The sequence below is a fragment of the Carcharhinus amblyrhynchos genome, chromosome 2 (assembly GCF_965287045.1).
Source record: "Carcharhinus amblyrhynchos chromosome 2, sCarAmb.v2.hapA, whole genome shotgun sequence".
In the NCBI taxonomy this organism is placed as follows: domain Eukaryota; kingdom Metazoa; phylum Chordata; class Chondrichthyes; order Carcharhiniformes; family Carcharhinidae; genus Carcharhinus; species Carcharhinus amblyrhynchos.
This window is the reverse complement of record NC_137325.1, coordinates 14,331,617-14,344,826: the sequence shown is the minus strand read 5'-3', so window position 1 is coordinate 14,344,826 and position 13,210 is coordinate 14,331,617. Positions and strand designations below refer to the sequence as shown.

The window sequence follows — 13,210 nt, the reverse complement described above, 5'->3', positions numbered from 1 at the left end:
AATTGGATATTTACAACTGGAGTCTTAGGAGGGATGCAATCATCAATGTAATAATAACACTGCGGATGCTGGAAATGTGGAATAGAAAACAGAACTTTCTGGGAAAAGCTCCGCAGGTCCGGCAGCATCTGAATGGAGAATAACAAAGTTAATGTTCCAGGTTCTCTGAAGAAGAGTCATATTGGACAAGAAACGTTAACTCCCTTTCTCTCTCCACAGATGCTGCCAGACCTGCTGAGTTTTTCCAACACTCTCTGCTATCCTCAACACCTAGGTTAGGGAGGGGGGAAATCAGGAAGAATTTCTGCTCCTGAATACACTGATGCTTCTGGAAATAATGCATGATGCCCATGTCCCATGAATGAATAAAAAAAAAGTCCATGTTGATTCCGGCTAAGGATTGATCCAAGGCTCCCTCTAAATGAAGGGATAGGGAGAGAAAGCAGTATGTGGCTGTAACAGAACTCCACGAAGTTCAAAGGCAATTTGAAGCCAACATATACACAAATAACACTGCCATGAATACACCGCTTTCACACTGAATCAGAGAATGATACAGCACAGGAGGAGGTCATTCTGCTTATTCTGCCTCTTTGAAAAAGCTATCCAATCAATCCCATTCTCCCGCCCTGTCCCCATAAGTCCTGCAATGCTTCCCTTCAGTATTTATTTCCTTGGACCAATCCTCAGCTGAAAGCAAAAACATGCAGAATATCCCCTACAAAGATATGGAGCATCTAAAACTGTATTCTGAACATATACACACAAAGTCAATGAATGGTTACAGCCAAATCTATCATCTTGTGTGAATAGATGGCATACTAACACAGTCACAATATATTACAACTGCCAGTAATATAGTACAAATATGTTGCTGTTTATTCACCTACCTTTACACTGCACTTCAAAAGAATGAAAAATAACTGTTAGATACTCAGCAGTAAAATATCCCTGGCATGGGCAGCCTTAAATCCTGCAGAAACTACAGATAAGATCAGAGCAGACTTGAGTTTTTTTTTAAATAGCGCAGACTTTTGGCCAGATTTAATAAAAAAAAGACTGCTCTTGTATTTTTTTTGGCTTCTTGCATTGCCATTTGTTAGCAACCACAGCATTTATCTTAAACCAGACTCATTCGATCTTTACAAGTGCTAGATTTTCATTAGGATTATGAAACGGCAGCAAAAACAAAAAGATCTTGAATTTAATAAATCTAGTGAATTAGACCTTGGGTGAGTTTAATACAAGCTAATGAATCAGATGTTCGCTCAGTTCATTACTTAACCTTCCCCAACTTGTGGGGTGGATGCAGATTGCACTAAAATTCCAAAGAAGCACATTTATGCCAAAGACCACATGTACTAGGAAAGGTTTAACACAGGAAACTTGTGACAAAGCAGCATAAAGTAAAATTGTAATTTTCTCCCTCCATCTTTAATTGCATACTGACCTTTCTAATAGGATAAAAAAATTTGGTTTAACTATATACCATTTGCAAAAAGCACAGTTTAAGTCTATCATTAAAGTTTAAGTAGGAACCAAATATATCATCAGTATAAAGTTCTGTGGTGTTTGCACTACCAGTAGCAGACATCTGGATTTGCTGCTTTCTTTCACATAGAAAGTAAACCCACACAGAGGCATTTACCATAAACTTGTTGCCGCACCCTTATTAAACTGTCAGCTTTTCTTGCTTTGTAGGTTTCTAGCTTCTGTTTAAGTTACGTAAATAGTTCTGGAAAACCAGTGTCTGTGTCCCAGGGATGTATGATTCAAAAAGACAGAAATAGCATTGTAAGCACAGGAAACCTGTCAGAACCCAACTGAGGGAAACAAGCTAGCCAGTCCAGACACTATTTTTGCTGCTGTCTCGCGGAGTTAAACAGTCTCCATAGTTGTTCCACACTATAGAATGGAAAATGAAATTAAATATATTGTAAAATACAAATGTGCCTGTACGTTTATACATGTATCTAAGGAGACAAATTTCAGAGGCGGGTTGGGGGGAGCAGAGGAGAGGGAAAGAGAGAGAGAGAGAAAATGGAATTTGTTGTAAAGGTTCAAAATGACCCTCTGGCAGTAAGTTACCAGCAAAACATAAACGTATAGCTGCAGGATGAAGTGAAAGATTGTTTTTTAGTCAGGTCAGGACTAGGGTAGCCCACCATGGAACTGTAATTCCCTAGCCTGTAATTGACTGTACACTGTGTTAGCAACTCTGCTCTGGCACAAGTTCACAAGATACGCCATACAGATCAAGCAGTTTTTCTGAGATGATGCGTGAAACGTATCATCCAGGCAGGGAACTATTTGTGAATAGCCTCTGGCCAATGGCCTACCTCAATGTAGTCCTTGGCATGACCCCAATCTCTCTTGGCATCCAGATTGCCCAAGCTAAAACAATCCAGCTGTCTGAGGTGAATCTTAGCCACCGACCGGCTAATTTTCCGAGTTACGAAATTAGCCCCTGAAAGAGAGATAACAGATAACATCAGTATAGTTATTCCGGCTGTTTGAAACTGTATCAAAATAGAAACAAAAATGTATTTAACATTCTAATAGTTACTGGTTTTTTGGTATCATCTGTCAGTTGAATAAACCCAGAAGCTTCAAACCGAAGAGTCAAGAGTTCCATTTACACAGCAAACAACTTTCTCAAGCCTCTTTGCAAAACTACTTAATCATTTTTAATTCATTATTTATGTCTTCAATTCAGGAGCCAAGGCAATAAAAGTGTATGCAACTGTCAACCTCTAAAGGCCAAATACAGAATGCCACTGAATTTTTACAGCTTAAAATGGAGGAAGTTTAAAGTTAAGAAATAGAAAGTTTTAACCTTTTTGCTAACCGCCATCAATTTTAAAACCACATTAGCCAGTAACTTGTAATAGCGATACTCAGAACAAAAAATGAAATGCATTAAATTCAATGGACCTGATGATCCACTACATTGCCACAAATTAAAAACTTGAGACACATTTGTGTAGCAAAATCTAATCCAATGCTAGGAAGCTTACAACACAACGAAAACATTCATTTCCCGAAGTAGAAAAAGTGATTTAGATCAGAATTTTACCATCCTGCCTGCCACGGGAGTTGCAGTGGGCGGGATACGGACCACATAAAGGTCTGTTGACCTTGGGTGGGATTTACCAGCTTTGGGGCGAGCAAGGCCAGAAAGTCCTGTCATTAATATTTATAGGCAAATTGACTAGTATGTTAATTAAGATTACTAATCCTTCAAAAAGATAGTTACATACTAACGCTGTTCCTATTGCTTATATTGTGTGAATTTTTGTTTGCACATTTGCCTATTGTATTGAGGCAAGTGGAAAAGGCACTTCCTTCAGGCAACAACTATTTATTCGGTCTCTAAGTCAACAACAGGTTTCGGTAGACTGAGCTGCTGTACTAGCTTATGCTGCCTCATTTTTGGCAGCTCATCTACTTTGTACAAGGTTATTCTTGTGCTGGAGCTCATTACGTTGCTTCTTCCAGCCATGTATGTTTCTGTAGTCTGTGCTAACTGTAACCTTACACTTGAGACATAGCATTAAGGACACAAGGTAACTGTACCTTAACTAGGTGTGAACAGCTGATTGAGCATCCGAGTCCATCCAAATTATCGAAATTACTTTACCACAGTATAAACAGCTTTTTGTCATTGACATCCATGGAAATTAGCTCACATTTCTAATCTGGTACAAACAGCTGGCCACAATAACTACAGGCAATATAGCGGTGGGGACCGTACAAGATGCATTCAAATTACTGTACAATCTACCTAAACCTTTCATCTTCTTCCATTGGGAAAAAGATAAAAAAGTTTGAGGTCACATTACAACCAACTCAAGAATAGCCTCTTCCCTGCTGCCATCAGACTTTTGAATGGACCCATCATGTAGTAAGCTCATCTTTCTCTTCACCCTAGCTATGTCTGTAACACTACATTCTGCACCCTCTCCTTTCCTTCTCCCCTGTGTACTCTGTGAATGGAATGTTTTGTCTGTAAAGCACAAGAAACAATACTTTTCATTATATCCCAATGCATGACAATAATAAATCAAATAAAATCCGAATTAGTCTCCATTTAATTAACTGAAGTGCTTGTATTATACGAAAGTAAAGAAGGATACAACCGTCCGGTTAATGTCTATTTCCTGTAAGTATTAATTAGTTTCCACCAACAAACTTGCTTAATTTTTTTCCCCCTCAGACACCAAGAGCAGGATTTTTGGCAGTGCTTGCCCCAAGGTCGGAAAATCCTGCCCAAAGTCAAAGGATCTTTGCAAGGTCCGTGTCCCACCCGCTAAAACTCCTGCAGCGAGTGGGATGGGAAAATTCCGCCTCAAATCACACAACACATTGATCATCAGATTCCTAAATACCTACCACTTCTTGCACTGTATATACATGAAAGCAGCAATTAAACTTGAAATAAAAATGTCAATCGGTGAAACGTATTCACAAGAGATTTCAGGTTTAAATTGGAAGTTACATTAGAATAAGCGAAAAGTTAAACCAGGTTAACCGACAGGAGGCAAGTTAGCTTTGTTCCTGAACCTAATTTGAACTCTCAGCCTGGTGAGTGCATTTCTTTACCAGCCGCCATCTGCTGTTGAATGGGGTGATGTTCAACACTCTGGCGGAAGATCGCCTCAGCAATGGCTTTGCACAGCTGGGAAGCAAAAAGGGCAGACACAGAGAATGCCACGGCTGACTGAATAGACTACCGAGATCAGAGAAATTACACCTCATTTGCTTGCTAAGCACCGCCAAAGTCAACACTTTTTAACAGCAGGTACTCAGAAACCTATAGGTACATTTGCTGAAAAGTATTCATTTTTCATTTAAAAATCTACTTTGCAAGCGTGCATTTTTGGTGAATGTTTCATTTTTTGGCCGTTTAAATCTATAATAATTATACAAAGAAAATATCGTCGTCAACATTTGTTTTCTTTTTTTAAAATGAAAATAAAAGGATTGGCAACTTGCCACACAATAATTGTAGTTGGAGAAAAGTACTGGCAGGCAGGCATTTTACAACATAAACGTGTCCTTTGTGCAATTTTATTGCAGGCTTGAGAAACCTTCCCGAGGCTTTTGATCTGAGACTTATATGACAGCTAATGTATGCAAGATAGATGATCCTGAAGCAAGCCAAGTGGATTTCCTACTGCTTAAATATCTTATTTTGTCTCAATGACACCATCTCACTCTCATTTCGCTCTCCCATTTCAGATTGTAGTGAACCTGTGCACCAACAATGAAGGTTCTGCAAGCAAGAAGACAAACCCTGTCCCCAACCTTACTATCTCATGCCTCAGTTGTAACAATTGGGTCTCAAAGAACTGAAAACTTAATGGCATACCGCACTGGATCTTCAATTTCCCTGCCTTTCAATTCAATGGTAGAGCATAAGTTTGTACTTGTGATTCCCCTTGCAAACTGCACTCCTCATGCGGGGTGATATTATTGCTAGATTATTAATCCAGAAAGTCAGCTAATGTTCTGGGGACTTGGATTTGATTCCCACCACAGCAGATGGTGGAATTTGAATTCAATGAAAATATCTGGAGTTAAGAACCTACTAATGGCCATGAAACCATTGTTGATTGTCAGAAAAATCCATCTGGGTCTCTAATGTCCTTTAGGGAAGGACATCTGCCATCCTTCCCTGGTCTGACCCACATGACTCCAAAGCCACAGCAATGTGGTTGACTCTCAACTAGGAGTGGGCAATAAATACTAGTCAGGCAGCGATGCTCATGCCCCAAGAATGAATAATAAAAGCCAATTCTGCTGTCATAGTTCTGAAGCTGAGTGCCTTTCCCCACAGAGGAAGAAAACCAACAAGGTGGATTTTTGCATAACCTCTCCAAATATCATCTACATTAAAATCTTTTTAAGCCTCAACAAAGTTAACAAAATAAAATGAAATGGCTTAATAATTGCATGTTAACTTTAATCCAATTAGAAGTTAAATTTAACTTTTAATTTTACTTTTTGGTATATGCAGAATAACACTGGTTAAAAATCCAGAATCATGGAAGCCCTACAGTACTGAAGAAAGCCATGTGGCCCATCGCATCTGTACTGACCGCAATCTCACCCAGGACCTATCCCCATAACCTCACATATTTACCCTGCTAATCCCCCGGCACTAGGGTCAACTCAACATAGCCAATCAGCCTAACCCACACATCTTTGGACTGTGGGAGGAAACTGGAGGACCCCGAAGAAATCCACACAGACATAGGGAGAAAGCACAAACTCCACACAGACAGTGACTTGAGGCTGGAATTGAACCCAGGTCCCTGGCGCCATGAGGCAGCAGCGCTAACCACTGTACCACCACGCCGGAATCCCCTGTAATTAAACTGAATCTGACTGATTCACTGACTGTAACTCAGTGTATTGTTGTAGGAAAGAACAGTTCCTTTTTGCATATTACATACAAGTTTCAGTTTTCACCAGAAAAATACTGATCAGCATGTCTGGGGAAAATCTTCATAAATCAGTCATAACTAAAACATTTAATCGACCAGGTTTCCACTGCTGATGGGAATACAAGTGCAACCAAGGACACTGGACCTAGCAGCCAAATATTGAATCATATCAGAGAGCAGCATAGATAGTAGTTAAACAGTGATGAAGTTGTTCAACCAAGAAGCCAACATGGACAAAGAGCTATATTGATCCAGACTGGGCTTGGGAGATGCCAGGGAACATTTTCTAACTTCAAAGGAGGTTGGTGTTGCCACTCCAACTTCTGGATGCAAGATAATCAATTACTCATATTAGAAAGGTCGATTGTAATTCTTGGAACGCCCTCTGTTCAGGTTTGGTTCAACTCCAGTATTCACTAGACTGAACTGAATGCATAGCTGCACTTCATTTTAATTTCTTAAATCATACAATATCACTTGGCTTTCCATAGGATCCCTACAATGCAGAAGTGGGCCATTCAGCCCAGCGAATTGGCACTGACTCTGAAAGAGCATCGTACCCAGGCCCCCCCCAAAATCTTATTCTCATAGCCCCTCGCATCTATCCCTAATCTACACATCTTTGGACACTAGGGGCAATTTAGCATGGCCAATCCATCTAACATGTACATCTTTGGAGTGTGGGAGGAAACCGGAGCATCCAGAAGAAACCCATGGAGACACAGGGAAAATGTGTGAATTTGCCACACAATCACCCAAGGCCGGAATTGAACCCGGGTTCCTGGCGCTGTGAGGCAGCAGTGTTAACCACTGTGCTGCCCCATGGTTTTCCGAAGGTATATTAGCAATCCAAACCTTTCTGCAGGTTTGCCTTGTTAACACATGCACACACATTTGTCATTAGCAAGAACCATGTCATCTTGTGTTTTAACCTGATTTATCAATACTACAATAGCACAATTTCACCTGACCATCCAACATCTCTTTCTGACCCCAGACTGGCTAAACATTATGGTTTTCATCTCCTGAAGCTGGAGCTTGAGTTAAGAAATTTCCCACCTCAGGAAAAAGTGCTTTGAATGGGGTGATTTTCACTTCAAGGGTAGGGGTGGAGGGTACAGGCTGGTCCCACTGTTCCTGATCACAGATTGGAGTGAGCTGTAGGGGCTCTGAGTGTTGAGATAGACTGGTTAAAAGGTCTGCCCCGGTTCTCTTCAACTTTGTTGTTTTGTTAAATATTAGGTCCTCCATCCACACAATCTCATCCCCACCAACACCCCATGTCCTATCCATGCCTACTCATGCCCCCACCTACCCCAATGGCCCATCATACTCTCTATGCCAACCCAAACCCATTCCCACTCCCAATGGTCCCTTCTTTATTTGTTCATGCATGAAATGTGGGTGTTGTTGGCGAGTTCAACATTTATTGCCCCATCCTTAATGGCTCTTGAGAAGTTGCCTTCTTAAACTGCTACAGTGCATATGGTTTGGGCACACCCACAGTTCCCCTACCCATCCCCATGGTCCATTATATCCCCATGTCAACTCAGTGCCAATGCATGCCAACCCATATCTATGCACCATTCTTTGGCCTTATACACTCCGTGCCAACATAACCTGTATCCACTGTAAGCAGACATCAAGAGACATACTGACATAAAGTTCTAAATATTTATTAAGAGTTCATTATGTAAAAATCCCCATGCAATACTGTTAAATCCCATCAAGTACATAATCCTCTATAAAAACGAATATTTGTATTCACAGTCCCATATCAATCACAACTAATTCTTTAATAAACTGTTTGAGTTGTAATCAAAACATGAATTTATAGATTAGCAATGATAATGATAGGTTATGGAAAACACTCAAGCCATAATAATACTGTATTGATAACATTTAGGGTTATATCAAAACACATGTATTGAAGTTGCTCAGACCAATTTTCACTCTCACAAGCACAGGTAGGGGACTTAAATAACTTTTACAGTTTTACAGACCTTATCGGTCATCCAAGAGCATTCACATCTCCATCACAGAGGCATGGAACAGACACAAGTTGAGGCCATTCCTGGTGTTTCTGCCGATCCTGCACACTGAGTTCAAACGGTCCAGCTGAATCGTAATTTGAACTTGTGCGTTTCAAGTCCCTGCCCCATAGGGATGTGCCTAAAATGGGACAGGACTTCCAGATCCGATCCCATCCACTATTTTTAAAGGTCCACAGATATACCATAACTCAGCGAAAATCTAGCGCTATAACTGCTTCCCTCTCCTCAACCTCAATTATAGCTTCTCTCCTCAAAAACCTTCAATTCCTCTGTCCATGTTTCTTAACACTCTACCCCAAGCTTCCTTTCTCTTCCAAGATCCTTGACATCAAATCTTGATGCTGGCTTATTATTTCCACAATTTTCCTCTTCAATCTTATCAATTAGTTTCTGCCCATCCAGCGGTAGCTCCAAGGCTTCCTAATTAAAGCCACAAAAACATTCACTGTGACTGTCGGACATGATGCCTTATCCACTTTCAGTTTTTAACATGATTGGCCACAACATCCAATTGTAGTCATTTAATCACTGCCAAAGAATTTCTAACCAGTAGTTTGTATTCTCGCCTTCCCACTATTGCCCTAAGGATTTCTCCTAGGCCTTTTCCCCTTCCTCATCTATTTGTTGTCCTTTGCTGACACCATCCTTGTGACTCTTTGAAATACCTTGGAACTTTATTTTGTTAGGAAGTTGGAATAAAATGAAAAGGAACAAACTGGATAAGAAAGAAACTGATAGAGATTTAGCTGCACTGAGGACTTGTGAGATGCAGATTAGTCAAATAGCAGGGTAAAACAGATACTTTGTTAAGCTAAGTGGAGACTAGTAGTCTAGGGAACTGGGTCAAAGTTCCCTCAAAGAATCAAGCTGTTGTGCAGAAACGAAAGCAGAAGTAGTCTATCTGTGTCAGACCCAGAAGTTCTACTTCAAACTATAAGAAAGGTTCCCAAAAGAAAGAAATTCCTGTATGATAATTAAAGCCTACGGGATGTTGTTTTGGGGAAAGTGTGTTCTCAAGAGTTTAGGAAAAGAGATAGATTTAGATTGAGGGGTAATTTAAGCATACTGTCTGGGTTATCATTATTGTGGTTAATTGTAAATGTTCTTCACTGTTGCCTTTTCTTGCATGTTTTAAAGTTTATTGAACATTTTGTTGTTTGAATATTTACACCAAGAATATAGCCTTTCCTCACCGGGTTTCATCTCTTTTCTCACATATATTTCCAAATCGCAAAAATAAAGAGTTAAGAACCAGCATTCCAAATTTATTTTCTGGGATTTGGGATGCCCTCATATTGAACATCAGTGAGATTCATAATACTTTGCATGAGGAATTTTGTAAATGGGACTAGGTATTATGGAAATTAATTTTTTCCACACTTAGCTCACTATAAATTATTTGTGATTTAATTTTAGTTTATAAATTAGGGAGAGAAAATCTAGCCATTTGTAAAAAAAAACATAAGAACATAAGAAATAGGAGCAGGAGTAGGCCATCTAGCCCTTCGAGCCTGCCCTGCCATTCAATAAGATCATGGCTGATCTGTCGTGGCTCAGTTCCACTTTCCCGCCCTCTCCCCATAACCCTTAATCCCCTCGCTTATCAAAAACCCATCAACCCGCGTCTTAAAAATATTTAGCGAGGCAGCCTCCACCACTTCAACGGGCAGAGAATTCCAGAGATTCACCACCCTTTGAGTGAAGAAGTTCCTCCTCAACTCCGTTCTAAACCGCCCCCCCTTTATCTTGAGGCTGTGCCCCCTAGTCCTACTGTCCTTTCTGAGCGGGAAGAGTCTCTCCACCTCTATCCTATCCATCCCATTCATCATCTTGTACGTCTCAATGAGATCTCCCCTCATTCTTCTAAACTCTAACGAGTACAAGCCTAGTTTATTCAGCCTCTCCTCATAGCTCAACCCCCTCAACTCTGGTATCAGCCTAGTAAACCTCCTCTGCACTCCCTCCAAGGCCAAAATATCCTTGCGTAAGTGCGGTGCCCAAAACTGCACACAGTACTCCAGCTGCGGCCTCACCAATGCCCTATACAGCCGCAGCAAGACCTCCCTACTTTTATATTCAATCCCCCTCACTATGAAGGCCAGCATCCCATTAGCCTTCCTGACCACCTGCTGCACCTGCAGGCTGGGTTTTTGCGACTCATGCACAAGGACCCCGAGGTCCCTCTGCACCGTCGCCTGCTGCAGTTTTTCGCCACGTAAGTTATAGTCCTTCCTACCATTATTCCTATCAAAGTGGACCACCTCGCACTTGCCGACATTAAATTCCATTTGCCAGTTCCTGGCCCATTCGCCCAGCCTATCTAGATCCTTCTGCAGACTCTCCACACCCTCCGCGCAATTTGCCGTTCCACCAATCTTGGAATCATCAGCAAATTTCGTCACCATACAGTCGGTTCCCTCCTCCAGATCATCTATATAAATGGTAAATAGCTGAGGCCCCAGCACCGACGCCTGGGGCACTCCACTAGTCACCAACCACCAATCCGAATAGCACCCGTTGACCCCCACTCTCTGCCTCCTATTTGACAACCAATCCTCTATCCACACTAACACCCTACCCCCAACTCCATATCCCTCGACCTTCTGCAATAACTAATGGAATTACAGTGGATCAATTGCCCCCTACTATTAATGTTGCTTCTATTGATATAACAACAAGTTCAATTTCAAAACGGCACTGGAGGTTGTGGCTAACTCACCACCCATGGTTACTAAAAAAAAATGTTGTCAAAATGTTTCATATTGCACTCATCAGGACAATTCACAAGAATACCAAATACAAAACAAACAACAATTTATATTTCATGAGAAAATGCGTGCTGATTGGTTGGCAAGTGAACTCTGATTGGTAGAGGTCTTACTATGGAGAATGCTCTAGTTTACATCTGACTGACAGGCTTTAGTTAACTTCAAGCCAGGCAGATTGACTCTGACTGGACAAGGCACTGCCCTGAGGAATGAACTAGAGAATAGTGTTGCTTATTTTGTGTAGCTGCAACACACACAATGGGTGTACATGTTTTCTTCCTGTCATCAAAAAACATGGCCCTGTAGAATAAAACATGGAGCATCTGGCATGTGTAAGTGAAATCGGTTGGACTTAAACCTGGTGTTGTCAGACTTCTTACTGTGTTCACCCCAGTCCAACGCCGGCATCTCCACGTCATGTGTAAGTGAGCCACATTGATGACAGGAGCATAGTTCATCTAGCCAAGATGAATGAAGCTATTTTAATTTCAGTAAAAATTAGAAGTCAGCTCATTAAAAGAAATAGTTAAAGCCACAATTGGATCAGCATGATCTTATGAAAGAGTGAAGCAGGCTCCATGGACCAAATAGCCTATTCCTGCTCCTATGAAGGAAAGAACGGGAAATTCCACCCCCCACCACCCCAAGTCTCTCCTCGACAACAATAAGCTTAAACCAGACTGTTAACAACTTTGATGACGTATTTTGCCTCATTATGAACTTTTTATCACATATCAATGCCTGCAGAATGCCACCTATTTCCAATTCTGGAGCTCAAATCTTCACCTCTGGGACTTTTGTGATGGCAAAAAATGTCTCCAAAGACAAATTCAAACCATGGTCCCAAGTAACCACATTACTGAATCCAGCCATCTAACTGGACACTCTGCTGGCATTACACGCTGATGATGACAATCTCTAAAGATGGCTGGAATTAAAGTAAAATTTAATTATTAGTGCCACAAGTAGGCTTACATTAACGCTGCAGTGAAGTTACTGTGAAAATCCTCTAGTGCCTGTTCGGGTACACTTAGCATGGCCAATACACCCTAAGCAGCACACCTTTCGGATGGTGGGAGGCAACTGGAGCATTCAGAGGAAACACATGCAGACACAGGAAAAACATGCTGACTCCCACAAACAGTGACCCAACCCACGAATCGAACCCCGGTCCCTGGCGCTGACAGGCAGCAGTGCTAACCACTGTGCCACCCTGCCACATTACATACAGAGTCTGTGAATGCTGAATAAATAAATAGACATAGAACTCTGCACTATAATTAGCCTAAAAGATGATAATTTTATTTTCTATTCTCAACTCGTTTTGGATTTTGTTAGCAAATCCACTATAAAAGTGGTTCTGTGAATTCTGTTCTGAAAATCAGAGGCTTTTTGACTTACTTCAATTACATTTTATTCATTACATTTTTGGTTGTTGTGACAATCGAGTAACACAAATACAGGTGGCAATACTTTATGGCGTCTAAGTATGATGCCACTTAATTTATAATGCAGCTGTGGATGTTTTCCTCAGTACCCTATAACAGTATCCAATATACATCCTTTTATCCGTAATAAAAACAGTACTGATTAATGTTGGTATCTGTACCACATCCAGGCTATAGTTGTGTCTGAAATGCAAATGAGGTACTTTCAACTGCTGCAGTGCGTCTATGCAAAATGCTCACAATCCATCTTCACTATCTTGCCATGAGACAGCGCAATATCTTGGGTGGGATTTTCCATGCAACCTGACACATGTTTTACGGTGCTGAAGGCAGTTGGTGGTGGAATCTTCTGGTCTCACTGTTGTTAATGGCCTTTCCCGTTAAATGCATTCCAGGTCACCAGGAAACCCACGGCAGGAGTGCGATGACGGCGGGATCAGAAGATCCTACTGGCGCAAATGGCCAGAAAATTCCAGCCCAGATTTCCTCCT

General features: G+C 41.1%; 1 protein-coding gene across 1 annotated transcript in view; it reads right to left on the bottom strand.

The window, feature by feature from the left end:
- The window catches only part of gmds (GDP-mannose 4,6-dehydratase), a 544,463-nt gene that overhangs the window by 323,304 nt on the left and 207,949 nt on the right, over positions 1-13,210 (bottom strand). Inside the window, exon 7 of the mRNA XM_080202776.1 lies at positions 2,340-2,467. Coding sequence (XP_080058902.1) covers positions 2,340-2,467 — 128 coding nt within the window. The remainder of the gene's footprint in view (positions 1-2,339; positions 2,468-13,210) is intronic.